Source organism: Nicotiana tabacum, chromosome 17, assembly GCF_000715075.1.
Source record: "Nicotiana tabacum cultivar K326 chromosome 17, ASM71507v2, whole genome shotgun sequence".
Taxonomy (NCBI): Eukaryota; Viridiplantae; Streptophyta; class Magnoliopsida; order Solanales; family Solanaceae; genus Nicotiana; species Nicotiana tabacum.
This window is the reverse complement of record NC_134096.1, coordinates 135,294,535-135,321,002: the sequence shown is the minus strand read 5'-3', so window position 1 is coordinate 135,321,002 and position 26,468 is coordinate 135,294,535. Positions and strand designations below refer to the sequence as shown.

At 38.7% G+C, this 26,468-nt stretch overlaps 1 protein-coding gene across 1 annotated transcript; it reads right to left on the bottom strand.

Moving 5' to 3' along the window:
* Positions 1–17,786: 17,786 nt before the first annotated feature.
* Positions 17,787–26,136, bottom strand: LOC107779719 (choline-phosphate cytidylyltransferase 2). The gene is made up of 8 exons (XM_016600195.2): positions 25,840–26,136; positions 24,029–24,142; positions 21,596–21,691; positions 21,279–21,321; positions 20,730–20,885; positions 20,501–20,581; positions 18,423–18,521; positions 17,787–18,206 (listed from the first exon to the last, which is right to left on the bottom strand). Exons 1-8 carry the CDS (start codon positions 26,022–26,024, stop codon positions 18,051–18,053), a joined length of 930 nt encoding a protein of 309 aa, XP_016455681.2. The 5' UTR covers positions 26,025–26,136; the 3' UTR covers positions 17,787–18,050.
* Positions 26,137–26,468: the final 332 nt, after the last annotated feature.

Sequence of the window (26,468 nt, the reverse complement as noted above, 5' to 3'; positions counted from 1 at the left end):
GTGCTGCCGCAATTGAAGTTACGCGGACCGCGATGACTGAGATTCAGAGAGCTGACAACTTGAGCAAAAGAGAGAAGTGTGGACCGCACCAGAATTGTGCGGCCGCGGAAGTCCCTTGTGCGGCCGCGATCGAAATTATGCGGTCCGCAAGATAAAGAATCAGAGAGTTGATTTCAAGCCAAACTCAAGCAAGTGCGGACCGCATCACTCTTATGTGGCCTCATAATCTGGATCGTGGCCGCACTTAGAATTATGCGGTCTGCGAAAGTTCAGCTCAACCCAGATCCAAAAGAGAAAAACGTGGACCACATCAGAATTATGCGGCCACGAAAGCAAGAGTGCGGCCGCACTCAGAATTACGCGGCCGCACAACCTCCGCAGGGACCTTTTTGTCAGATATTTTTAGCTTAGTATAAATAGAACTTTTTGTCATTTTTAGGTTATGTTATGTTTTGTATGAGTACTTATGAAGACGGACTTTTCTGTTTTCAGAAATTTTGTACTAGATTCACTTCTTAACATTAAGATTTTCATTCCATAAATTAATAATTTGGATGTTATCTTCATTTCATCTTTAATTTCTGTTATTCCCATGAGTAGCTAAACCCATAGCTAGGGTTGTGACCCAACCCTAGTGTGAGTATTTAATGGGTATTTGATTTTAGGGCTTGAATGTGGATGGGTTAGTGATATTTAGCCTAGTTTTTGCTAGAACTCAAGAATTAATGGTTGCAAACATTGATTCATGCCTTTATGACTTAGTCTCTACTTGAGAACACCTGCACGGCTTGAATCCGGGGACAACACCTGCATGGCTCACAGCAGGAGTTCAAATTGTCAAAGCCACCCTTAACTTTGAAGCAAAAGGGTGGGCAACTTTCGTGTGTAGCCATCTTGACCCGTGCCAGCATGAGAATGTCCTTTCACTCCCCCGGGCAGTATTGGTAGCTTCCATCATGGCAGGCTATCCTATTAATGTAGGAAACTTGATGTCCTATAACATCTCTAATGTAGTCCAGAAAGAAGAAATATTGTATCCCTACCCCAACTTTCTCACAGAGTATTTCCAAGACCAAGGGGTAGAGACGAGATATTTTGATGTGGAGGTGAAGGCTAAAAGCCTTTCTCATGGTACCACCTCCTGGGAGCGGACAACCCTAAATTCAAGGGTAAGGTCACTACCTCCACTGGACAGTATGAAGAGCCAGGGGTAGTGGCCACCGGGTCAGTTGCCGAGCCCTCCACAACAGCCGGTACTTCTATCGAAGCAGCTGCCATGCCTCCTCCTTCCTTTGGACCATCCCTCCCAGTGCCACTGTCAGTGTCCATATCTTCTACCTACCCTCAAACTGCACTAAGGGTTTCACAGACACTATCCAGTCTCAACAACTGGATGCAGGCAGCTACCACAAAGCTGACTACCATATCCAGTGCAATGGCAGCACAGTCTTTAGCCCCATCAAAGCTTCAGGTACCTCCATCAGTGGAGGACTCTTTTAAGAAGATTCTGGACAACCAGAAGAAGATTTTGGACGACTAGAAGAAGATCCGGGAGACTCTTGATACACATGGGAGGATTATCAAGGATTTGGAGAAGCAGGTGAAGAAGATGTGGAAGACTCAGGCATCTAAGGAGTCGGTGGAAAAGTTAAGCAAAGAGGTTGAGAAGATTGCTTCTGCTGGTGATATTCTACTGGACTTGCTCATGGAGGAGACAGTCCCAGCAGCACATGCAGCAGTGCCCGAGGCATCAGAGGAAGTAGCCGGCCAGTCTGAGGAGCTGGCTGCCACTTCACACACTGCTGAGGAGCTGATTAAGATGCTCAGCAACCCCGTAGTCCCCCAGTCAGAGGATGTGGAGATCCAGTTAGAGGATACGGCGGGTGTTGATGAGCCCATGCATGCTGAGGACCCCGTTCATGTTGAGGACCCGATGCAGACAAAGACCACAAACGGAGTTTTCTATACTCTCTACCCCTTTTCCCTGTTCTTATTTGTTATGAGCATTGAGGACAATGTTATTTTTCATTTGGGGGATGGTCCATTTTGATTTGATGACATTTGGTATGTAATAACCATTATACAATTTTTATTTATCTATATTTATCTTTATTTTCACTTTTGGTATGTATATATTCTTACCATTCGATGTATATATTCATTTCCATGATGTATATATTCGCTTTACTTCATTTTGTACATATTCAGTCTACTTTCCGTAGTTTACTTCATAACTGCTTTCGTTGTTTTTCCTTAGTAGCATAGCTTCTTATTTACTTTAGTAGCTTCTTTTTAAGTTGTTAGCTTCTTTTTACGTTTTGTGTGAACAATAAGCCTTTGGTTTTCTTAATGCCACGGTTCTTTCCAAAGGTGCATGTTGTGTGAACCAGGTGGCTCTTTCCAACGATGGATAGCGTGACAATCTTCTTAAGGGATTGATTCTGTTTTCTTTATGTTTTTGTATATATAGTAGTAATGAATAAAAGTGTCTCAAGTAGGCTTCACTTGGTACTAACACATTTACCTTCGACCTTATGGTTAGAAACAAGTTGATTGGCAAATAGTAGCTCTAGTTGTGACCTTTAGACTCTTGTGTTGACTAAAACAATCATCGAGTGGTTTCTTTGAGCCATTTGTGATTTTCAATCTTAGCTAAGGTTGTTGTGGGCCATCAACTCTGTTCTCTTTAACAACCCAGCAGCTTGAGAGGTGAGGTATTGAATTTAAAGTCCAAGTTCCGTGCCAATAAGTCTAGAACTTGCCCCGAATGTTTGTCTAGGCAAAATTCTAAGTGTAGCTCGACTTGAGAAATGATTGTAGGCTATCCTTGATCCAATTTGAAACTTCAAAGATTCCGTAGCCTATCAATATGATATCCCTAGTCAATCCCTTTGAGCCGAAGCCCTTCTTCATTCAATAGCCATGCTACAAGCCTTTATCCATTTTATAATGACCCTCTCTTGGCACCCGATCTTTCCTTAGCATTCTTGATACAATTGGCAAAAGCATAAGTTTGGGGGAGAGACGAGGAATGTGAAAGTGATAAAAGGTACAAAGAATAAAAATAAAAATAAAAGGAAAGGCAAAGAAAAGGAAGAAAGGCCAAAAAGAAATATGTCAAAAAGAAAGTGAATAAAGTAGAAAGTTGAAGGGATTCAAAGAAAGCAATGATGAAAGGCATGGAGTGATTAGAAAATGAGAAAAATGATTGTCATGAGCAAGAAAAAGTGACATTACGTCTCTCTAGTTCCCCTAAGGAAGAAGAACATGACTCAAAGAGTCAAGAAAGTATGAGCCAAAAAGAAGAAATGGAGTGCTTAAGGAAAGATGAAACCATCATATGCCGATAAGTCCTACCTTGATCCAAAAGCCTTCATTACATTCCCGCAAAAGCCCTATATGGTTTCAAGTTGAGTGAGCTTACATTAGGTATGATTTACATAAGGGGCAAGCTTATGGTACTTAGAGTCGGACTTGTGACATTCTTTTGAGAGAGATGAGCGCACTTCTTCACAATCCTTGTTTTGAGTGTTACATTCTAAAATGACATTTGCTCATGGAGAGTAGAGGAGGATGAGTTTGGGTTCCACAATGACCTACGTGATAGAGAGAGTTTCCTTGGTGAATTAAGTCAACTCTTGATGCTCTAGTGTCACATTAGAACTATGGTACTCAAAAGGTCAAAACATGGTGTTGTTGATAATTCATTTGTGTTGAGGGTAATTGTTAGTCCTAATTGATGCATGATTGATTCACCTTAGGCCAGCTAAAATATCCCTTTTTCTAGTGGGGGTGGGAATTACCTTATTTGCTTGAGGACAAACAAAAGCTTAAGTTTGGGGGAGTTGATAAGTAGGGATTTTAACCTATTATTTGCTCTCTTTTACTTGTATTTTAGGCCAAAAATGCTTAAAGGTATTCCCGAAAACTAATGAAATATGCTTGCTTGCAGGAATTGTTCAAAATGAGCTAAAGGAACCAAAATCAACTCACAAAGGAGTCAAAAGTTTAACAAAAACCAAGGCTGGGCAAAGAGGTCTGAAGTGCGGACCGCACAAAAATTGTGCAGCAGCGAAAGCCATGACGCGGCCGCACTAGAAATGTGCGGCCGCGAAAGTCCATGTGCGGCCGCAATTGAAATTACACGGACCGCGATGACTGAGATTCAGAGAGCTGACAACTTGAGCAAAAGAGAGAAGTGCGGACCGCACCAGAATTATGCCGCTGCGAAAGTCCCTTGTGCGGTCGCGATCGAAATTATGCGGTCCGCAAGATGAAGAATCAGAGAGTTGATTTCAAGCCAAACTCAAGAACGCGAACCGCATCACTTTTATGCGGCCGCATAATCTGGACCGCGACCGCTCTTAGAATTATGCGGTCCACGAAAGTTCAGCTCAACCCAGATCCAAAAGAGAAAAACACAGACCACATTAAAATTATGCGGCTGCGAAAGCAAGAGTGCGGTCGTATTCAGAATTACGCGACCGCACAACCTCTGCAAGGGCATTTTTGTTAGATATTTTTAGCTTAGTATAAATAGAACTTTTTGTCATTTTTAGGTTATGTTATGTTTTGTATGAGCACGTGTGATGGCAAACTTTTTTGTTTTCGGAAATTTTGTACTAGATTCACTTCTTAACATTAAGATTTTTATTCCATAAATTAATATTATGGATTTTATCTTTATTTCATCTTTAATTTCTGTTATTTCCATGAGTAGCTAAACTCATGGCTAGGGTTGTGACCCAACCCTAGTTTGGGTATTTAATGGGTATTTGATTTTAGGGTTTGAATGTGAATGGGTTAGTAATATTTAGCCTAGTTCTTGCTAGAACTCAAGAATTAATGGTTGCAAACATTGATTCATGCCTTTATGACTTAGTCTCTACTTGAGAAAGAGGGACTAAGTCTAGGAACACTAGGCTAACAAGAAATTGGGGTGAACTAAAGAAATTGATAGCTCCAATTAAAGGGTTAAACGTAGAGATAGTAATACCCAACTTGAGTTAATATCACTTGATTTGCATGAATACCCATTTGGACTTGAGAAAGCCAAATCGGGCAAAATCACTCAAACTACCGAGAGGTATAGAGTGATTTCCCGGGTGTGATAGCTATATTACAATTCCAACTAATCAAGCTTGCCCTAGATTTTGCTACCCGTTAGATATCCACCTAGGTAAAAGTCACTACCCTAGTCTCTTTAAACATTTGAAAAATAACAACAAAAATATTGTCCTTAGTTTTAATTATTGCAATATTTAGAGTAAAGTTAGAAGTAGAAATCAAACCCAAACTTGTGAAAGTGTAATTAAACCCCAAAACTTGCAATTAACTTAGATATACACCTAATCCCATATTCTAACTCCTTGTGGATTCGATCCCGACCTTTGTTGGGTTTATTATTGCATCGACCGCCTCAAAAATGGCTCGGAGACGTCCGAGACCCGTAACAAAAAACAAGGCCTTCAAAAATTCATAACCGGTTTTAAAGGCTACCTTGGGTAAACTATGATCGAAAAAATCATAAGTACTTTGAGGAAAAAAGCTTCTGATCATACCGAACCCCCACGATGCCTTAAAAAAAATAATGTCTAAGGTAAGGCATGTTCGAACCTCCAAATATGACCTAACTATTTTATGCTAAGGCATTTCGATCTTTGTTAACATAAAGAATAAAGCAAAGGAAAGAAAAATTCTTAAACTATCGAAGGGAAAACAAGCCTTGTATATTATATACAATCATTACAAAAGGCCAAATGGCCTTAACAAAAATACAAAAGTACACGAGTACAAAAAACAAAAAAGCAAATATTTCTACAAAGGCATCTAAATAGCCTGGTCTTCTCCACCCCCAGGTCCAATATCTTGGCCTCAGCCTCGAGCCCCTTAGCAGTTTCGATCTCGGCCGATAGATCAAAACCCCGAGTATGAATTTCCTCCAGGGCCTCTCTCCGTGACTATCGCTTCTCATATTCAACAATGTCTTTCAAGCGGTCCTGGGCTACCTCGGCATCAGCCTTATATTGGACCACCATCTTGTTAGCGTGGATTTTAACCACCGCGGCCGCTGACTTGGCCATTTCAAGTTCCTTGCCCATATTTTCTCGATAAGAGGCAGCCGAACTTAGCCGAGACTGGAGCTATTCAACTTTTTTGGCCTGCATCTCGGCCTTTTCCTTTGCTTCTCGAAGCTGGACCTCAGCCGAAGTTAGTTGCGCCCGAACAACATCTTTTTCTGAGGCCAGATAGTCCATCCTGCCTCTCCATTCATCAGTTCGGCCTTGACAGCGCCTATCACGGCGGACAGTTCAACCTGGTCAATATTCTGTTGGACTTACGGATTCTGATCATTAGTTACCGAGCCTAGCTCGTCGTCACTAACCTCAAATATTTTTACCTGCTCGGCCAAGTCGGTATGCTCCTTTTGAGCCACCTCCAGCTCAGCTCGAAGGCTCTTAACCTCCCCCTCATGTTGGTCACTGCAAAGTTTGTACATATCTCTCTTCTCACTAAGCTCTTTGGCTTCGGCCTCGAGGAGACTCAGATCTTCTCAATATCGGAGGAAGGTCTCGTGGAAAAGCACTGAGGCCTACGAATACAATGAAAAATATTAAAATCATTAAGTAACCAAAGCTGGAAAATGAAAAGGTCTGGTAACACCCTACCCGATTCAATGTCTGATGTGCTTCGTTGAACAATCATGGAGATTCCACCTCGTTCATCTTTGACCGGTCTTCTTCAGTCACCAGGCACCGGAGGTAACTAGCTACCCTAATAGGCGCGGAAAGGACCCGAGCATCCTCTGGAACAAAGATAACGATCAACAGCTTCCGACCAGGATCGACACTAAGGGTAGGGAATCGGTTGACCAATCTCGGGCTCGAGCTAGACCCACATATCCCCGAGGGCGGACTTCTTCTTGGTACTTCCAAATCATCCAATCCGTTGACATCCTCCATGACAATAAACTCCATGCTATCAAAACATCTTTGGAGGGGATCGTTCGCTCCTTGGACCCCCTCATTTGAATTCTCATTCGTCGCTTGAGCTTCACCGAACATTGAGTCCATGAACGAAGGCTATCATGTTATATCGATGACATCGTGTGGAGCAGAACTGGCGTCTTGAGGGTTCTCGATCATCACTGATGCATCGACCTCTTATGTGTGAGAGGGATTGGCTTCTCTCATCCCCCTTTCGCGTCCCCCCTTCAGTTGATGCCAGTTCTTCAGGGACCGACGACTCCCGGGTCACTAAAGTTTTATCCTCTTCAGACTCATCCCTGATCAGGTAGAGGGAGTCCGCATCGAGTATTCGGGAGCTAAAGGTTTCTTTTGGCTTGCGGATAAGCCTCCTCTTTGATTTCTTTTTCTTCGAGCTTGGAGAACTCGGAGCCATTTCTCCCTTCTTCTCTTCACCCTGTTTCGGAGCTAGGGACTCAGTGGGGAAATCGTCACTACCGGATGGGGACCTCATTTGGACATCTTTGGGCAAACCTACAAAAAGAAATAAAATAAGGATTTAATCATGCAAAGGGGAAACCAAATATCACCGATAAAGAGATCTCACCGTGTGAACGGGCCTCCCATCGACCTTTGAAAGCTCGCGCCACGAGCGCTCAGAATAAGGCCTTTGTGATAAGATGCCCTTGACCCACTCCTTGAGTCGAGGAGCTGCGTTCGGGATCTGAGCAACAACTACACCATCACATAACACCGATAAGAAGAAAGAAAAAGGGCGATAAATAAAACCTTGGAAGCAAAATTATATACGTACGTTTCATGTTCCACTTCTCAGGGAACGACATGTGCTCGACCGGGATCAAGTCTGAGGTCCTCACTCGGACAAAACGGCCCAATCAACCTCGATCCCTATTTCATCGATACTCAAGAATGCGGCTTTACTAGCCCGACGGGCGAGCTTGATCAGTCCCCCCGGTAGAGTCGGGGACTGTATAAGCGCATAAGGTGGTCGATCGTGAAAGAGCACCCTTCGATCTTGCTTACAAAGAAACGGAGGAGGATTACAATCCTCTAGAAAGAAGAGTGAATTTGACCGAGGGTTACCTCGTATCTTTTGCAAAAGTCGATGATAATCGGGTCCAAGGAGCCCAACGTAAAGGGATAAGTGTAAACACTTAAAAATCCCTCGACGTGGGTGGTGATGGCTTCGTCAGGTTCGGGAACTACCACATGTTTGTCAGCCCAGTTATAATCCCTCTTGACTTCGGAGAGAATATCCTCGGTGATCGAACAGATGTACCTCGAGACCTCTTCACACCGACTAGGTACGGAGGAAGGCTTTTTGATTTTAAATCAACATTGACCAGGCATCCCCCAGGAATGAACATTTTTAGAGGAGGTTCCGGTGCTGGTTCCTCGACAACTACACGTGGAGCGGTCTCTTCGGTAGCTGGCCGCGAGGTGGAATGAGGTTCTTTTTGGGAAACGATTTTGGAAGTTTTCGCCATTTCTTTATAGAGAGGAAATAAGGAAAAAGAGGAAATTAAAAGAATACACTCGGTGGTTTGAGAAAAAGACGAATGAGAGTTCTTATAAAAGATCTCGAAGTAACCAAAATATAAGTGCTTGGAAGTATTGAAATATCTAAGGAACGAGGGCAGAAGTTTGAATGTAAAGTTTGAATGAACAAATGAGAGGGTATTTATAGTTTTCCAGTGACGGTTCACATCTAGGAGTGGCCGACCACCAACTGACGAGCATTTAATGCCATTAAGACTTGACTGACGAGACGTTTCGACTGTTTTGTCGTTTATGTCGTGTGATATCGAAGAAAGAATCAAAAGCCCATGTCGTTTCTCGTCGTCTACTCTCCGAAAAATGAGGGAACTATCTGTGTACGGTCAAAATCGAGCTCGCCTACGACATGGAAGGTTAGGAACTTGACAGCCAAAGATTGAAGATCGGCCTCAACTCCCACCGAGCTAGAACCCGGGGTTATAATGCCTGCCTTCGAGAACATCGAGTCCATAATCCTGGAGTCGACCTTTGCCCTGATCGAACTAGAAGAAACGTTGTTAGCATAACAAACAGAAGACCGAAATATCCGTGACCGATCGGATATTACGGCGGGAATCTCGGCACATATCAATAAGAAACCGGCAATCAACAAATCAAGAGATTTTCTACCTTTTATAGAATTGTACCTAAAGTAGGACTCTTCTACTATATAAAGTGGGGTCTGATAATTCATTGAACACATTGTAACATGCATCCCAAAGCAATATTTCATTATTATTGTTCTTTAAACTCTTGTTCTTCTGTATCCTGACACCGATCGAAGCGTACCTGGCTCGGGGGTGATTAACCTTCCAAAGCTAAGACTGTTCAATTCGTGTGATTTGCATTTACTTTTCTATTATTTATTTCAATCGCAATCTGATTTATCATTTTGTGTCAAGTTAATCCACATATTCTTAAAACCACTTACAAATTCAATTGTTATCCGATTTTGAAGGTAAACAACATTCATCGAAAATCGGAGAATTTATGGTGGAAATCGGGTTTTAAATTCCCAGAAACTGCATGGCAATTTAGACGGCGTTAGCAAGATGTAGCGCTAGCTAGGTTAGGGTAACGCTTGCCATAAAGAAGCTAGCCAGAAAGCAGGCCAGGCAAGCAAGCTAACACGCGGACGAGGTTAAAGGGGTCTTGCGCAACCTTCGAATTATCGCAAGCGCAATCTTTGACCCCTTTGTACCCTAGACCCACCCGGCCCATATATTTCATAAAATGTGTTTCATTTGGAAGGATAGACTTTTTTCATCGCCCAATAAGGGACAATATATTTGTTTCGCGATGTGAAATTTGCAAATCGGGAAATAAGAAGGAAAAAAAGAAGAGGATAGATATGATTGAGTAACGGAGGGATAACCGATAAAATTGGATAGTGATACAAAAAAGATATATTTACATGATGTTTAATTTGCTCAAGGATGACATGTTCAAATCGATAGATGGTCCTTTATTATTATTATTTTGTAAGAACAACATTAATGTATAGTTTTGTGACGTCAACGATTTGGTAGACTGAAAGTTACTTAAGGCGACCAATTTCCTAATCCATAAATTAATTATGCGCATGAGGACTAACCCCTGAGATACAGTTCCCATTCAATGCAATGATTTCCGATTTGGATATCAGATAAATCTGTATTCTTTGAATATTTTGGTTACAATCACATGAAAGGTTCTATATAAGTACAGTAACAAAGTTTTAGGAAAATAAAGTAACAAAGTCTAAAATTACCCAAATGGTAAGTATTCTCACCTCCAACTATGGGATTTAGTTCTCCACTTTTGCTCCCTTGGGAGTTGAAACCGACAATTTTATCGTTAGAGGTAGAGAATGCTTAGCACTTAAGCAATTTTTTCTTGTCAAATATGAACAAGAAATCTGCTTAAATATAGTGTTATAGTTCATTACATGATTCACTTTCAAAATTGCCTTCCCTTCAAGGTTACACGAGATTTTGTTCTCACAAGAAAATCTTTAAAAAAAAACAAAGCATATCCGCGCCAGAGGTTTCGCATTGGATATGATTTGTAACCCTATATATGCTAAATGAAATTAGACGCACTCCATATGAAAGTTCTCATTTCCCACTCATTGATTGAAAAGAATCCACATTCCAGCGAAGATTGCAATAAAGTAAAAAATTGTTTAATAATTACTCCATTTGAATATTTTGGTGACATGGATGGCGAGAGAATTAGGGTTCTTCCTCAATGTAGCCATTCTTTTCATGTTGCTTGTATTGATAAATGGCTGCTCTCACATTCTTCTTGCCCTACTTGTAGGCTTCATCTCAAGTCCGGTAATAATTGTTTGCCATTTTTGTAGAATATATTGTAAATCTCTTAATTAAAATGTCTTATTTATATGATGAGAGTTGTTGTTTGGTATTGTTTTCGTCTCAAGTGATCGAGTTTTGATGTAATTTAATTTGTTCACTTTTGTGATTGTGTGCTAGATACTGTGTCTTTGTAACAAATATTTGTTTCAATTACTAAGGGCAATTTCTTCTGTTGGAATTATAAGGAAGTGTCAATTGAGAATCGAAGTTTAGAATTTTTTCGAACTATTTGCTTATAAATTTTAATTAAATATGTCTGTATTTCATTAGCTAATCCAAGGAAGCCAAAGTTAACCAAGAAAAATACAACAAGTATAAAGACGACCACTTCTCACCATCAACATAGGCCATAGCTTTTGGAAGTGTTTGTTGCATTTTTGGCCAAGCAACCTTAGAAATACGAGTAAAATTACAACAATTCGCGATTAAAGAAATTCATACCAAGAGGGAAATGATATCTACAAAACCTAATATGTAGACAAAACTAGCAACTCAACTTTGGCTTGGAAATTTTATTTTTCTCCCAAAGTGAAGCCCATTCTTAGTGTATTCTCACTTTGTTTGTCTTTTTTATTACAAATAAAGTAGTTAAATCGCCTTTTGGTATGTCGTTTTCTTCCCCCTTTTTTCCCCCTATTTGTCGTCTCTTTGTTTATGTTGTCAACTCACACACGGATTGTCTAGTTAAAGGTGAGAATAGAAGTTGATAGACTGACATGCAGTAGCGGAACCAAATTCTTCGTGTTCAATTCTAAAAAAGTTAATATATATATATATATATATATATATATATATATATATATATATATATATATATATATATAATAAGGGACAAAAGAATATATACATAATTAAAAAATTAACGTATTTACACCATATAATTTTTCGGCAAAAGAGTGTCAATTGTCCTTTCCATCAAGGGCGAAGTTATGTGTGGCCAAGGATGGTCAACTGAATATCTTTCGCCGAGAAAATTATATTGTGTATAGGTAAAATATTAATTACTTGTTATTAATCCAAAAATAGACTTTGAACACCTATGCATAGCCCACTAGTATTTTGAACACCCTTATTGAATTTTCTGGTTTCGCCACTGCTTGCATAAGAGTAGCTCCGCCACTACTGACATATATAACATGATATCCTAGACTACATAATGCAAGTATTTGTGGCAAAATGGTTTTAAAAAAATAGTTATCCACCCATATAATCAATTAAAAAAGTGGGTTGGTTAATAAACTTTTTAAAAACGGTTCAAATATGGATAAGAACCATATTATCTACTTAGAAAATGGATAACCAATGGGTTTAACTTTTACATTTGTAAAGCCTCAAATTGGGGTTTCTCAAGTTTGGGAGACTGGGAATTTTTTTAAAAGTGATCATATTCAAAAAGTCATAGATACTATGAATATCCATATTATCCGCCAATTAACCCGTTTTTTATCTGTATTAAATATGGATCGGATTGAATAATTTATCTATTTTTTTGCATTACTCGTTTTTTAGCCCGACCCGCCCGTTGGAACTCTCTCTCTTTTCTTTAGTTTTTCGTTTTTAGATACTGGTAAATGTAGTCGGAAGTTAAACATGCACATCTTATAATAGGGTCTCTTCTCACTAATATATAGTATCAAATTGAAATAATGTCAAGTAATTGGAAACACTTTTTGTCTTGCTTTCTAGCTGCAACCTTTTTATCTTCTTCTGGAAATACAAATTGGTTGCATTTGTAGTTCGAACAAATTCCCCATTGTCCAGATTAATTTATACTTCTTAATTTAAATAACCATCTCTTTGTTATTGTATATTTCAATTTTAAAATGACCGTAATTTCAGTGGTAGTTCTTGCTAAAGACTGAACATCTTAGTCTTCCGCACCTTAAGATGGAGATGGATAATTTTAATTTGATGGATTTAAATTTTAACCTATAGGTTTTTTACCTTAGAAGTCATCAAACATTAAAAATTATGGGTTCAATAATTTGATATTTCTTGAGATTATAGTGATTTTTCACATTGTATCAAAAGTGCCGTGATCAATTATATTTAACCCATAGATAAAATGCTACATCCGTCACTGCCTTAAGAAACGACCTTTTTCTTTTGGGGTCATGAACTAAGAGAATTGTAATTTAGTTGCAAAGATGATTTAGGATCTGTTTGGTTTTCATATTGTCTGAAACATTATTCCATTTAAATAAGAAATTGAGTTTCGACTTGACCAAATTCCCGTCCATTCATATGCAGGAGCAAATTGTTGAAGAAATGAAAAGATTCGTCCATTTCTTGTTTTCAAATTCTGTAATTCCAGTACTGAAACAAATTAAAAGCACATTTAGACCTTTCAATACCCATCTTATGAATTTTAGCTAGCACAAAGTAAAATAATTGAGCAGAACACTCTATTTGATAAGCAAGAACTAAGAAACACTACATTGGATCAAGCTATTGCTAAAGTTCCAATCATGAATACCAGGAAAACAACTATGAAGAACCAAAATTGACCTCCTAAAAGAATTTCCGTTACTAGTAAAAAAAATATTAAGATACAAATTCGCACTATGGAGGAAATGTTTATGAATAACTATACTTTCAAAAAGAATTGAATTTAATCTCTGAAAATTTTTTTGGTGGGGAGTTTCAATCTGCAATCATCACACATGAAGTTTTTGGTCCAATTTGTAGTCATTGAACAAGATGACAACATTAGATCATGGGGAAGTTTTCAATGTTTAAAGGGATTTTTACAAAAATAGCCGGCCATATTCGTTATTTATTTTTCCTATAGATGGCAAGACGCGGAAAGCGAGGGTCAGATGGTTCGGGCACATGCTGAGGAGAAGCCCAGATGCCCCGATAAGGAGGTGTGAGCGGTTGACTTCGACGGGTACGAGAAGAGGTAGAGGGCGGCCTAAAAAGTATTGGGGAAAGGTGATTAGGTAGGACATGGCGTGGCTTCAGATTTTCGAGGACATGGCCGTTGATAGGAAGGTGTGGAGATCGAGTATTAGGGTTGTAGGTTAGGAGATAGTTGAGCATTTGTCTACTTTGTACAGGTGTGAGGCTAGTCTGATAGGGTTTTGTCTTAGACTGCTAGTGGCTAATATTGTGTTCACACTATTCTTCCGTCTTTACAGCGTCGGGCCTTATTTACTGGGTATTGTTATTTCTTTCCATCTATTTTCTGGTTCTTATGATGTTACTATTTCTATGGTTTCTATTGATAGTATTGATATATCGTCTCTTTTCGTCTTCTTGAGGCGAGGGTCTATCAGAAAGAGTCTCTCTACTCATTCGGGGTAGGGGTAAGGTCTGCGTACTTGTGAATTTTATTAGGTTGTTGTTGTTGTACATGAATTACATACTGATTATACACAACTATATGCATATTATACCTGAATTATCTATATATTATACATCTATCGATTATTTTAAGTTTAAGCGGATAACTGGACGGCTATTTAGGTTAGTTGTTAATGGCTGTTTTTTCTTTAAAAACTGAGTAAACAATCATGCAAGTTGGAACGTACGGATCATGTAAAAGAGTCTTAAATTCTTTCTAATTGGCCATTATGAGGTTTCCACTTTCCACCATGTACGTACCTTTCAAACGTGGAATGCCATAAATGAAATGGCCGTAAATTTCATACACCCAAGAGTAAAAGATACTTAGCTGTAAGTAGAAATTAGGCGTGCCGAATGATATAATGGATTCCAAATGGACCAAAACTAATTGCTGAATCTAACTATTTGTCTAAGCTTATCTGGACTATTAATTAGGTATCCAGTACATAGAGATAAGTATGATTGTTCAGCTTGTCTACTAGCTAAACACGGTAATGAAACATCTGTCTCTCCTATAGCTCGAAAGATCTAAATTTTTAGGTAAAATGGTATCTTAGCCACTTAAACTTGTACCGATTTGTCATCTCGATATATAAACTTTTATTTTTTTCATTTGGACACATATACTTGATGAACCGAAAACTAATAAACATATCTGAACGTGTCCTTCACTCGCGGTGACATGACTGACACGTCATATACTAAGCCTTTTATTCTTTAACATGTGTAATCTGTGGGGTCCTACTTTAAAAGAAAAAAAAATTATTTTACCAGATTTTTATTGACCTCTTTAAAAAAAAATTATTTTTTTGTCTTCTTCTTCATAGTCAAAGCTCATGCCGGTCCACTACCATTCCACCATATTCAATACTTAGCCATCATTAATTATTTTTTTCGATTCTCTTAATCTTAAAAATCGTCATATCATGAAAGTGTGGGAGAGGGTGGTTGAAGTGAGGGTGAAGATGATAATGTCTGTATCCGACAACCAGTTCGGGTCCATGCTGGGTCGTTCGACTACAGAAGCTATACACCTTGTTAGGAGGTTGGTGGAACTGTACAGAGAGAGGAAGAAGGATCTGCACATGGTCTTTATTGACCTAGAGAAAGCGTATGGCAAGGTTCCTAGAGAAGTTCTCTGGAGATGCCTGGAGGCAAAAGGTGTGTCGGTTCCCTACATTATGGCGATTAAGGGCATGTATGATGGGGCTAAGACTCGGGTTAGGACAGTATGAGGAGACTCTTAGTATTTTCCGGTTGTAATGGGGTTACACCAAGGTTCTGCACTCAGTCTGTTGTTATTCGCCCTGGTGATCGACGCGTTAACACACCATATTCAAGGGGAGGTGCCATGGTGCATGCTATTCGCCGATGACATAGTTTTAATTGATGAGTCGCGAACCGGTGTTAACGAGAGGTTAGAGGTTTGGAGACAGGCTCTTGAGTCTAAGGGTTTCAAGCTGAGCAGGACGAAGACGGAATACCTGGAGTGTAAATTCAGCGCTGAGCCAGGGGAAGTGGACGTGGATGTGAGGCTTGAATCACAGGTCATCCCGAGTAGAGGCAGCTTCAAGTACCTTGGTTCGGTTATCCAGGGGGGGAGGGGAGATCGACGAGGATGTCACACACCGTATTGGGGTAGGATGGATGAAGTGGAGGTTAGCATCTGGAGTCTTGTGTGACAAGAGAGTGCCACCAATACTCAAAGGTAAGTTCTATAAAGCGGTGGTTAGGCGGCCATGTTATATGGGGCTGAGTGTTGGCCCGTTAAGAACTCACATATCCAGAAGATGAAAGTAGCAGAAATAAGGATGTTGAGGTGGATATGCTGGCACACTAGGATAGATAAGATTAGGAATGATGTTATTCAGGAGAAGGTGCACGTGGCTCCCATTGATGACAAGATACGGGAAGCGAGGCTTAGATGGTTCGGACATGTTCAAAGGAAAGCTCAGATGCTTCGGTACGGAGGTGTGAGCGGCTAGTTGTGGAGGGCATGAGAAGAGGTAGAGGGCGACCTAAGAAATATTGGGGAGAAGTGATCAGACAAGATATGGCGAGGCTCCAGATTTTCGAGGACATGACACTTGATAGGAAGATGTGGAGGCCGAGTATTAGAGTTGTAGGTTAGGATGTAGTTGAGTCTTGACTTACTTCGTACTATTGTGGGACTAGCCATGTAGGGGTTTTGTCTAAGATAGCTAGTGACAATGTTGTGTTTTACTACTTCGCTTTTCAGTGCATGTCCTATTTACTAGCTATCGTTTTTGCTTTCCATCTTTCTTCTGTATTTTATGGTGTTCCTATTTTTCCTATGATTGTTGTGGTGATACTAATATTGTCTGCTTTTGTCCTTTTGTCTTTTTATTTTCTTAAACCGAGAGTCTTTCGGAAACAGACTCTTTACTCCTTTGGAGTAGGGGTAAGGTCTGCGTACACACTACCCCAAAACCTTATCAGTGGGATTTTACTGGATTTTTATTGTTGTTTCTTAATCTTAAAAATCGTCCTCTCAAAAGACCTAAATTAGTAAAATTAGCCATTGCATTAATGAGTCACCATAGGTCGAAAATTTTTATTTGCCGTGGACAATCCCTCAAACAAGAAAAAATTAAAGATGATATTCATTTTAATTTTTGCAATGAAGCTTTTAATGAAGAAAAATGGCTGTCTATTTTGATTCCCAAGGATGATGTGTTTTTAGGTATTTTTCAGCAGTTATAATGGGGAAGGAGACATAAGTTAGTAGATCTAGGAGATATTGTGATGTTTGGGAAGCCAGACCATTGGTTTATTTGAAGTAGTTTTATGAAGAATAGGTGCACCATTGTTGTACGGTGAAGAGCTTGAAAGCCTCCAATGAAGATGAAAAGGAAAAAAAAAGAGAGAGAAACAGAAGGACACGGCAATATTCATTACCACTGAATATTTTAGCCAAAAGTAGATGGAATAGGATAAGTAATAATCCCACCTGAAGGACAGGAAGATAATATTTATCCATGGAACTGAGAGAAGAGAACTTCTGCAACCTTATGTCGTGGGGGGCCCGGGGGGGAAGAAAAGAAAGGGAAATGGGAAATGGAATGGGGAGATGGGGTGTCGGGTGGTTATTTGAGATTTTTTTATTCTTTTTCACTTTTTATCTTTTCTTTTCATTTTTAATTACTTAGCAAACAACTTTCACGTGTCTGATTTGCGTGATATGCACGCACTATTGCCACGTGACACATATTGTTGTCACGTAAATTTGGTTAATGATCAAAGGTGTTTATTGCCACGGAGGCTATTTTGCCAAATTTTTATGCTAATCCTTTTGGTTTTATTCTTCCTAAACTTTCTCTAATGTTTCTTAATCATGCAACATTTTGATTGACAAAGAAAGTTTAGTCAATTTGCGAAAAGATTTTTAATCCTGATCAATAAAAATGAAGCGCAACGCAATCCATTAAATATTTGTACTCCGCATGCACACACTTAAAATTGCTCATAGAGTGGTCGCTCCTGAATATGAAGTCAAGAAACTGAGTCCTTAATATGAACTTGCCACAAGAAAGTTGCATTTTCAAAAATATATAATTATTGATCTCATATTAGACAAATCACTCTGTTTGACACCGCTACAGTACAAGACTATGCTTGATCATGGTTTTACAACACAACTAATTGCTACTACATCTAACCAAAGAAAACATGCACATCGCAGGTGCACCCAACTGTTACACGTCATACATCTTCAACCAACTTGATTCATAAGCTATACTTTACACAGTGAAGCTCACCACGAAAGTACCTTACTATTCATAACTCGAAAAAGTGAGGAACCCTAGTCTTCATCTTCACCATCGTAGTATTCTTCATCATCGTCAGTGCTCCCATAATAGTAGTCATAATCATCATCGTCGTCTTCTTTGTCATATAGAAGCCCTTTTATACTCTTGGTCCTTATCTGTTCTTGAATTCGGTCTCTTATGACAGTGCCCTGTTGAAATCCCAAGACATGATCAGACGAGCGAAGTTAAACCACTCATACAAGGACATTCAGCACTCTGGGTTGCCAATGTGGAATCACTTGTGTGTGCTTAGTGCTAAATTTTTCTTTTGCCTGGCAACTGTAGGAAATTGAGTACAAGATAGAGACAAGAGAAGAGGAGCGTGGGAAGGATGGGGGGATGGGAAAGAGGGAGAGTGATCTCACCATCTTGTGGCAACCCTCTTCAAACATCTCAAGGAAACCAGCAACCAATCTATCAGCATTTTCCACCCAAATATTCCGATGCTTTGCTACTGTTTGTATCTGCAATAAATAGTCTTTCAACATGTTTTGTGCTAGAAGACTATAAATAGCTATAAATAGCTTTAAACTGAAAGAGTATGATGACAGGCAATCTTCTTATGTTCATTTCATTAACATACATAAGAGCTATCAGAACGACTATGTATTGCTTCATTTATGGTAGCATGTTACAAAAGACGTAATAAAAAGAATCATGGATAAGAATTTTTTTTTTCGCTTTTCTACAAACAATTCAGAGAGCTTTTTTTCACACGGAAACCTAGCATCTCATATGAGAAGTAGCATCTGCTATCATAGCTCATTCATCAGAAAATCGCAACTCCCACTGCCTCCACCCAAATTCTACTAGGTGATAAACTATTATGACTAATCTGTAGAATAGTAAGAGGAAAATTTACGGAGAAGGTAGTAATACACAGAGCAACACAACATTAACCATAATCGGATGCAAGCTCATTTACAGAAATAAATATATATTCCCTCCGGTTCAAAGAGTGTCCACTTAGCCTTTGTTTGTTGGTTCAAAATTAAGTGTCCACCTACCAAATCAAGAAAGAATTAACCTTATTTTTCCATAATAGCGCTTATTTACATATTCCTGAGTCTTTTAAATTGCTCTAATTTTCTATGATATCGTTAAATAGGAAATATTAATTAGGGATAGTTTAGTCAGATTACCTATTTTTCTAGGAGTTAGTATTTTCTTAAGGGGTGTGCAAATGGCTAAGTGGACACTTATTTTGAACCGGAGGGAGTATTATCAACCAAGCCACATCATAATGGGCAAGCAAACCCAAAAGCTCATGAACACTTCATTACAGATTGAGTGAACTAATTGCACTAATTTTAAAGCTCCAGCACTCTCACAACAAAGGAAAGCATACCAATGTGGACCCAACAAAGTCAAACCATTTTCACCAAAGGAATATACTGATGCATCTAAAAGTGGTTGGACATATCACCCTATCCATAAGGAAAAACAACTAAATGCACAAGCATGGATCCATGCTAATATAGCTATTATGAAAATATGGATCGCTACTGTATTCCAAGTTCCTATGCATGAGCCGAGGGTCTATCGGAAACAGCCTCTCTACCCTCTTGGGGTAGGGGTAAGGTCTGCGTACACTCTACCCTCCCCATACCCCACTTGTGAGATTTTACTTACTCTATTTATCCAAGTACCTATGCATGACATAATGTGAATGCTTCATCTCCTAGGGTGACAACTTGACCTAATGAAATGCTGTCAGCTTAAAATATGAAGGATCTAATAACACGAGAAATGAGAGTTGTACACAGATGATAAAAAATTGAACACCTAACACAGAAAGCAATGTTTTTTCCCTCACTTTTAGTGATGGTATAATGTTGGAATTCCATTCTAGGATCAGGGGCGGATTTACCCCCATGATACAGTGCACGTGAACCCATGGTCTTTCCGCCAAACTAGGTACTTTATGTACATATTTCCAAGAATTGATTTAACATTATTTGTTGGTACCCATGCTCCAATAAGGTTGAATGGTGGGACTTGATTAAATGTTTGAGTTATTTACCCAAAGGCATAGGATTCTATTCCCACTTAATACTTCTTTTTGCTCCTTTCTTTAATGGTGCACCCATGTTCTAGAAGTCTTAGATCTGTCTTTGTCTAGGATGTGCCAAACCGACCCACGTAACACTTCGTATTATTCACATCTTATTAATTGTATCCTCCAATTCAACTTTACCTTACGTGCGCTCATAATACTACCCTTTCATTGCTCAAAGTGCCATTTGAAAACAGACACTCAAAATCTAGCGGCTGGAAGACCGGGATCTCAATTTCCTTTTTCCAGGTACAGTTTTTTCCAGGTACTTGCCAACTATATTCACAAACAACATATACTATGGAGGCTCTTCCACAAGCTCGCATTTGAAATTAAAGAAATGAAATGCATCATTAGAGTTTGTAAGTCATATAAAGAAGAGTATACCTTCTCTTCCACTTTTTCTTGTTGTTTCTTTACTCTCTCATGCAACTTTTTCAACCCCCTGTTCACTCTCAGCCTTTTTTCCTAAAAGAAGCAATAATGAGGTTAATACGTGGCAAAGCAAATAAAAAGCGAAATGTAAAGCTAATGCTAGGAGAAAGTCTACATCATCCAATTAAAACACTTTTTTCCTGAATATTAAGTCACCCAATTAAAACACTAAAGAGCATACCTTCACGTAGCTTAGACCAAGATCCTTCCTTGAATATCCTCGGTCCAAATTGCGCATCACATATTCATTGTAATCTTTTACAATCCTCATTATTAAATCTGAAGTAGATATTCCATCAGTCCGCTTGGTCTCCAAAAACTTACCAATGGACTTAACCTAATAACACAGGTTTTCACAATATTCACATCAGACAAGGCTTCAGCATGCATTAAGAGAGCATATCAAACTAGAGATCTTATAATGAAGGATCAACAATGAGTAAATCAAGAACGAATTTCATACAGCATGTTAAAAAAGATCCACAAGTTGCACATACCCTGATATATGCACACAAACATTGTACAGATACAAATTCAATTCTTTTAAAAAGAAACATTAAGGAATAAGGTAGAAAGTCTCCTATGATATAACTGAAGTTCATTATGGACTTACATACTCGTAAACATCATTTCCAGCTCCACTTGACAAATTCAATTCTTTTAAAAAGAAACATTAAGGAATAAGGTAGAAAGTCTCCTATGATATAACTGAAGTTCATTATGGACTTACATACTCGTAAACATCATTTCCAGCTCCACTTGCATCTGCATAACTGACATGTAGAGACAAGAAGAGGAAATATTAAAAGATAAATATCTATGAACCAAAAGAAAACACAAAACAAACAAATAATACAAGGCAAATCATACCCCGGGGGTGGGGAGGGGGGGGGGCTTGAATTAGTTATGCAAAGCTAATCCATCTTAAAGTAAAATAACGAATATAATATCAGAAGCTTCTCTAAATATCAGTTCCAAGGAATGAAGGAAACAAGGACCTCATGTATATCAACAGAAGTAAAAATTTTATGGGCCATTTAGCCTTACGGAAGAGCATCATGTGCCACATAGTCAATCTGATGTTTCTCAATGAACTCCGGGGTAACAACCCAAGGCGCATCTGGAATAACTTCATCAACCCATCTGCATCAATGCATACACAATTAACCTAAAATGAGGACAATATAGCACCCATAACACAATTTAAGATAAAGGGTGACATGACCCATCAGAAATTACATTACTAGACATTCTAACAGACTAACAGCACGTGCAGCTTCAGATAAAAACATATTCAGAAGTACGATTTCATGCAATATCATGCATATCACCTCCTTAGAAACCAAAAAATGTCAGCAAGAATCAGAATAGTAATTCCTACTATTAGATAGTTATGTGTAATTGGTTATGCTTGGTGTAATACAACAGAATAATAGTAGGTCCCATAAGTAGTGTCCCATATTATTTACCTATATATGTTTTTATCTTGTGCCTATAACAGGATCAGACATTAGGTTTCACGCATTCTCCAAGTCTTTTCTTCTTATCTCTTATTCCTCGTACAGTATCAGCGCTTGCTATACTTAGATACCGGTGGCAATCCAGGAGAAGAAATTGTTGCCCTGTAACCTTCAATGAGTGCTTGCGCAAAATCTAGTACCACTATAAGACCGAAATTTCCATGCAAGCACAACCCAAAAGGCATATCTAAGAGAAGAAAACTTTTGCGGCTAAAATATCTCATCGGCTGGCCCGTGAGGTAGTATCCGGTAAACTGCTTTCTTCTGACTCGCCAATCTCAATTCCCATCGAGGTTCTGACCAACTCTTATCACCGAACCCTAGCCCAAGACTGTCCACTTGTCCAGTCAAATTCCTTTATTATTTAGTACGTTTCAGTCAAATCCCAGAGAGCGTTTTTGTTTTATCATCTTTATGACCACTTTCAATCTTTCTTTCCAGCATCTTTGGAGTCAAATCAAGTAGGCCATCTAAATCACTTCCACTTAAGTTTTCCGGCACCCTAAGTTGTCAAGTTTAGCTCCGACATCTCTAGCAATTACGCAGTGAGTATATTTTCCCCTCAAACAGGATATTTCAGCAACCTTTTCTGATGGCTGTTTTCCAACACTATTCAGCAAACTTAACTCAATATCCTGTTCCATCTTCCATCAGTTTCAGACCCTTTCTCTAAGGTTTTGTGGCACTTCACTCTATTTTTTTTATTCTTTATTGAGCTCTCTTTCAACCAAATATTCTATTTATTGGATTTAGACTCTTTATCGAAAAATAAAAAGATATTCGGTCTGGTCTCTCAGGGTAAAAGAACATGGACGGGTTGAGTGGATCACATTATCATGAGCTAATTTTGCCACACGGGTTGAGTGGATCACATTTTCTGATGGCTGTTTTCCAACACTATTCAGCAAACTTAACTCAATATCCTGTTCCATCTTCCATCAGTTTCAGACCCTTTCTCTAAGGATTTGTGGCACTTCACTCTATTTTTTTTATTCTTTATTGAGCTCTCTTTCAACCAAATTTTCTATTTATTGGATTTAGACTCTTTATCGAAAAAGAAAAAGATATTCGGTCTGGTCTCTCAGGGTAAAAGAACATGGACGGGTTGAGTGGATCACATTATCATGAGCTAATTTTGCCACCCATTAGTCGTGATAATCACAATGTATTTCATAATGCATCAAATCCAGAATTTCATGACAAACCAAGCACATAAATATTATTGTGACCTTGTCGAAGAAAAGATACTCTCAAGAAATATTGTCACAGAGTTGATGAAGTCAAACGATCAACTTGCATACATTCAGCAGATATCCTCTAACAGGTCACGTGTCACAAACTTGGAACATACAACTTGACGCACCAACTTGATGAGGAGCTAGATAATTAAGTTTAAATAGTCATACCTAGTTTAACATAGGGGTAAATAGTCATACCTAGTTTAACATAATAGTAGTCTCCCACATGGGGTAAATATGCTATGTAAATTGTAAATTGAATCTATAAATAAATTCAGGTATAAGACATTCGTCTTCACACAATCTCTCACTCTCACCCTTGTGTCTCATATCTCACACCAACAAACCACATTTTTAAACAAAATAGCTAGAAGTGACCTCAACTATTCATCTCATTGGGAACCAAAAGGCAAATGAACAAAACAATATAAGAGTAAACAAAAGAATGGGGTTCAAAAATAAATTACAGACAACGTTCATTTTAAAAATCAAAGTTTCCCTCAATACACACAATATAAGAAACATCTACACGAGATTATAAGTTTAAAGGTGCATATAAGTTCATATTTTTGTATACGTATTCTGAAGACACCAGACAACTGAATGAACAATTAGACACTTGATCATTTCAGTATTACCGCAAGAAGAAAAAAACATTTCAGTAAAGCAGACTGAAGCAAATGCTAAATTTTTAACAGAATTGACAACTCCATTGAACTAACTTGCAGTGGCGCAGAGATTCATAGCGCTCCTTATCATTCATAACAGTTTTTCCCTTGTACATGTGGGTGATTTCATCATTGCAGCATCCAACAAGAAGATAAGTGTTGGGCAACCTACATTTTAAGCAATGAATAATTTAGTCCAAGTAAAACGTCAGTTCAATTTCACAAATTTGTCATGGCTTACAACTAATAAAATCCAAAGTAAATTAAAATGCAACTTAGGCAAACATTTACTGTTTTTCCCTTTTACAGGCTAACTATTGCACATCTCAATAATGAGTTTTGGCTAATAACATCCCTGAACTATATCCAACTTAAGTTACATCCTTAAACTACCATATAGTGAACAAAAAACATCCTTGAAGTATACAAAACTTCGTTAAAAAACTAACAGAACGGAGGATGGCTTTCTTCTCTGCGAGCAGTAGGCCATGAGTGTGCTTGCTATGCTGGGTTTTGATGTTAGGAATAGAGAGGCATGAGACTGATTTATAGAGGATAGAGTGTGTTGCTAGAGTAGGGAAATGTACAAAGAACAATTTGCTCAACTCCAGTTACGCTGTTTTTGTTCTGTTACATTGAACTTGCAATCATCATTTTCTCAAAGAACATTTTGCACAAGAATGCATGGAAATTATCTTCCAGTTCTAGTGGGCGAGCACTAGAATGGTGGTATTGGGATCTTTAGGCACAAATCTTTTTTCCAACAGGTCTAATTTTAATCTCAACTCCAGGTTTCAAGTCACAGAAGAAGTTTGAGAAACTGCTTTAGCTACTTCGCCTTTGTCATTAGTGTTAACGAGCATTTTGACGCGCACAGAGAACTGTTCTGGAGTCCCCGAAGTCATGACTGTGAGCACTGCTAGCAATGGAGTCTGATCTGAACACTATCTGGGATACCAATGGATTTGCCTTCTCCATATGGATCTATCCTTGAGCTTCTCAATTTGAGCTTTACTGTATTCCATTTCTTGTTATGTCCCTGAGAAGTTAGCTGAATAACCCAGTTCAAGGCTTCTCTATAGTCTTGTTTGTTCCTCAGAAAGATTGCAGCTTTAGGTTCTGAATGGAGAATAAAGCTAATAAACCTTATATATTTAAGGACATTGAGCTAAGATTGCGTTTTGCATGCTTTCAAAACCAAACCATGGAAGGTAGTGGTGCCCCACACTACTTCACCATCCATACGTAACAACGCAAAGCCTTTCCCAAGTTCAGAACCCATAGAGGCTCTATAAATTCTTTTCATGCAACCAAATCATGCTCGATCACTTAGCTGCCGGTTGAATTATATAATAGCACTTTCGTGTAAACAAAACAAATTTTGTTGGATGTTGAAGATGATAGTGGAGGGGACAGATAGTAGAATTTGTAGGGATATTTTTTGTTCGCCGTGGTAGTACAAGGATGTAGTTTAAGTTTGAACTATAGTTAAGGGATGTTATTGGCCAAAAATTTCCTCAATAACTCTAGATACCTTTATCTTCCTACCAATATGCTACGGTGTAACTCTTCTCACCGAGGCTTAGGCAGAGTAATACAAATTAACCAGCTTTCTTTTTCGCCTATGATGGGATCCCTCTCATGACTGAACAAAATATACCAATTACCATTATCTCCCCAGTTCTCTCAGAAATCTAGCATCCCATTTGAGAATATAAAAAATAGAAACTGGAAAATTTTATTACAATCGAAGTCCATTACTTGTAAAATCATGGAGTAATATGCCACAAAAAATAAAATTGAAGGTTATAAAAACCATGAGTAAATAAAGGGAAATAAGAAGGAGAATAGAGAAAGTAATATACAGTTTTTTGGCTTGTTCAAGAGCGCGAGCATGGCCGAAGTGGAAGAGATCGTAGATACCGTCGGCGTAAATACGAGCCGGTCGATCTGTTGGCGGTGGATTCGGTGGGATTGGTTTCAACCGTCGCGGCTGCGGCTGTTGTTGCTGCTGTTGTTGTAATTGTGGATCTTCGCTTCCATTCTCCATTGTTTCTTCCTCTCTCTCTCTCTCTCTCTCTCTCTCTCTCTCTCTGCTATTGCTATTGCAATTGCAATTTGCTGTGCTTCCCAATATGACAATCGTAACGTTTAAATTGGAATTACTGTGTTCGTATTTATACATCTTTTGTTTCTTCCAACCCAGCCCCTACCCCACCTGCTAGCATCACACACCCTCAACACGGGGTACCGCTGCCGACCTCTCTTTACTCGAATTATATTTTGGGCCCCAATATATTTTAGTAATTGATTGGAGTAATTGATTTTTTTTATAATATTCAAAATCCACGTTTAATCTATATCTATATCTATATCTATTTATATTTATATCTATATTATTATAAAAGTACGAATAATTTATGTTAAATATTGAACGACTAAAATATCCCCGAAATATTGATTGACTTTTATGCCCTTAAATATTTATATAATT

Bases quoted from the DNA above. Each gene is read 5' to 3' on its own strand.
- LOC107779719 (XM_016600195.2), bottom strand. From the start codon at position 26,024: ATGGAGAATGGAAGCGAAGATCCACAATTACAACAACAGCAGCAACAA. The intron at 21,692-24,028 runs GTTAGTTCAATG...GCATTGATGCAG, and splicing joins GAATCTCTGCGCCACTGCAA to ATGGGTTGATGAAGTTATTC. The intron at 18,522-20,500 runs GTATACTCTTCT...TATTTATTGCAG, and splicing joins AAGAAAAAGTGGAAGAGAAG to ATACAAACAGTAGCAAAGCA.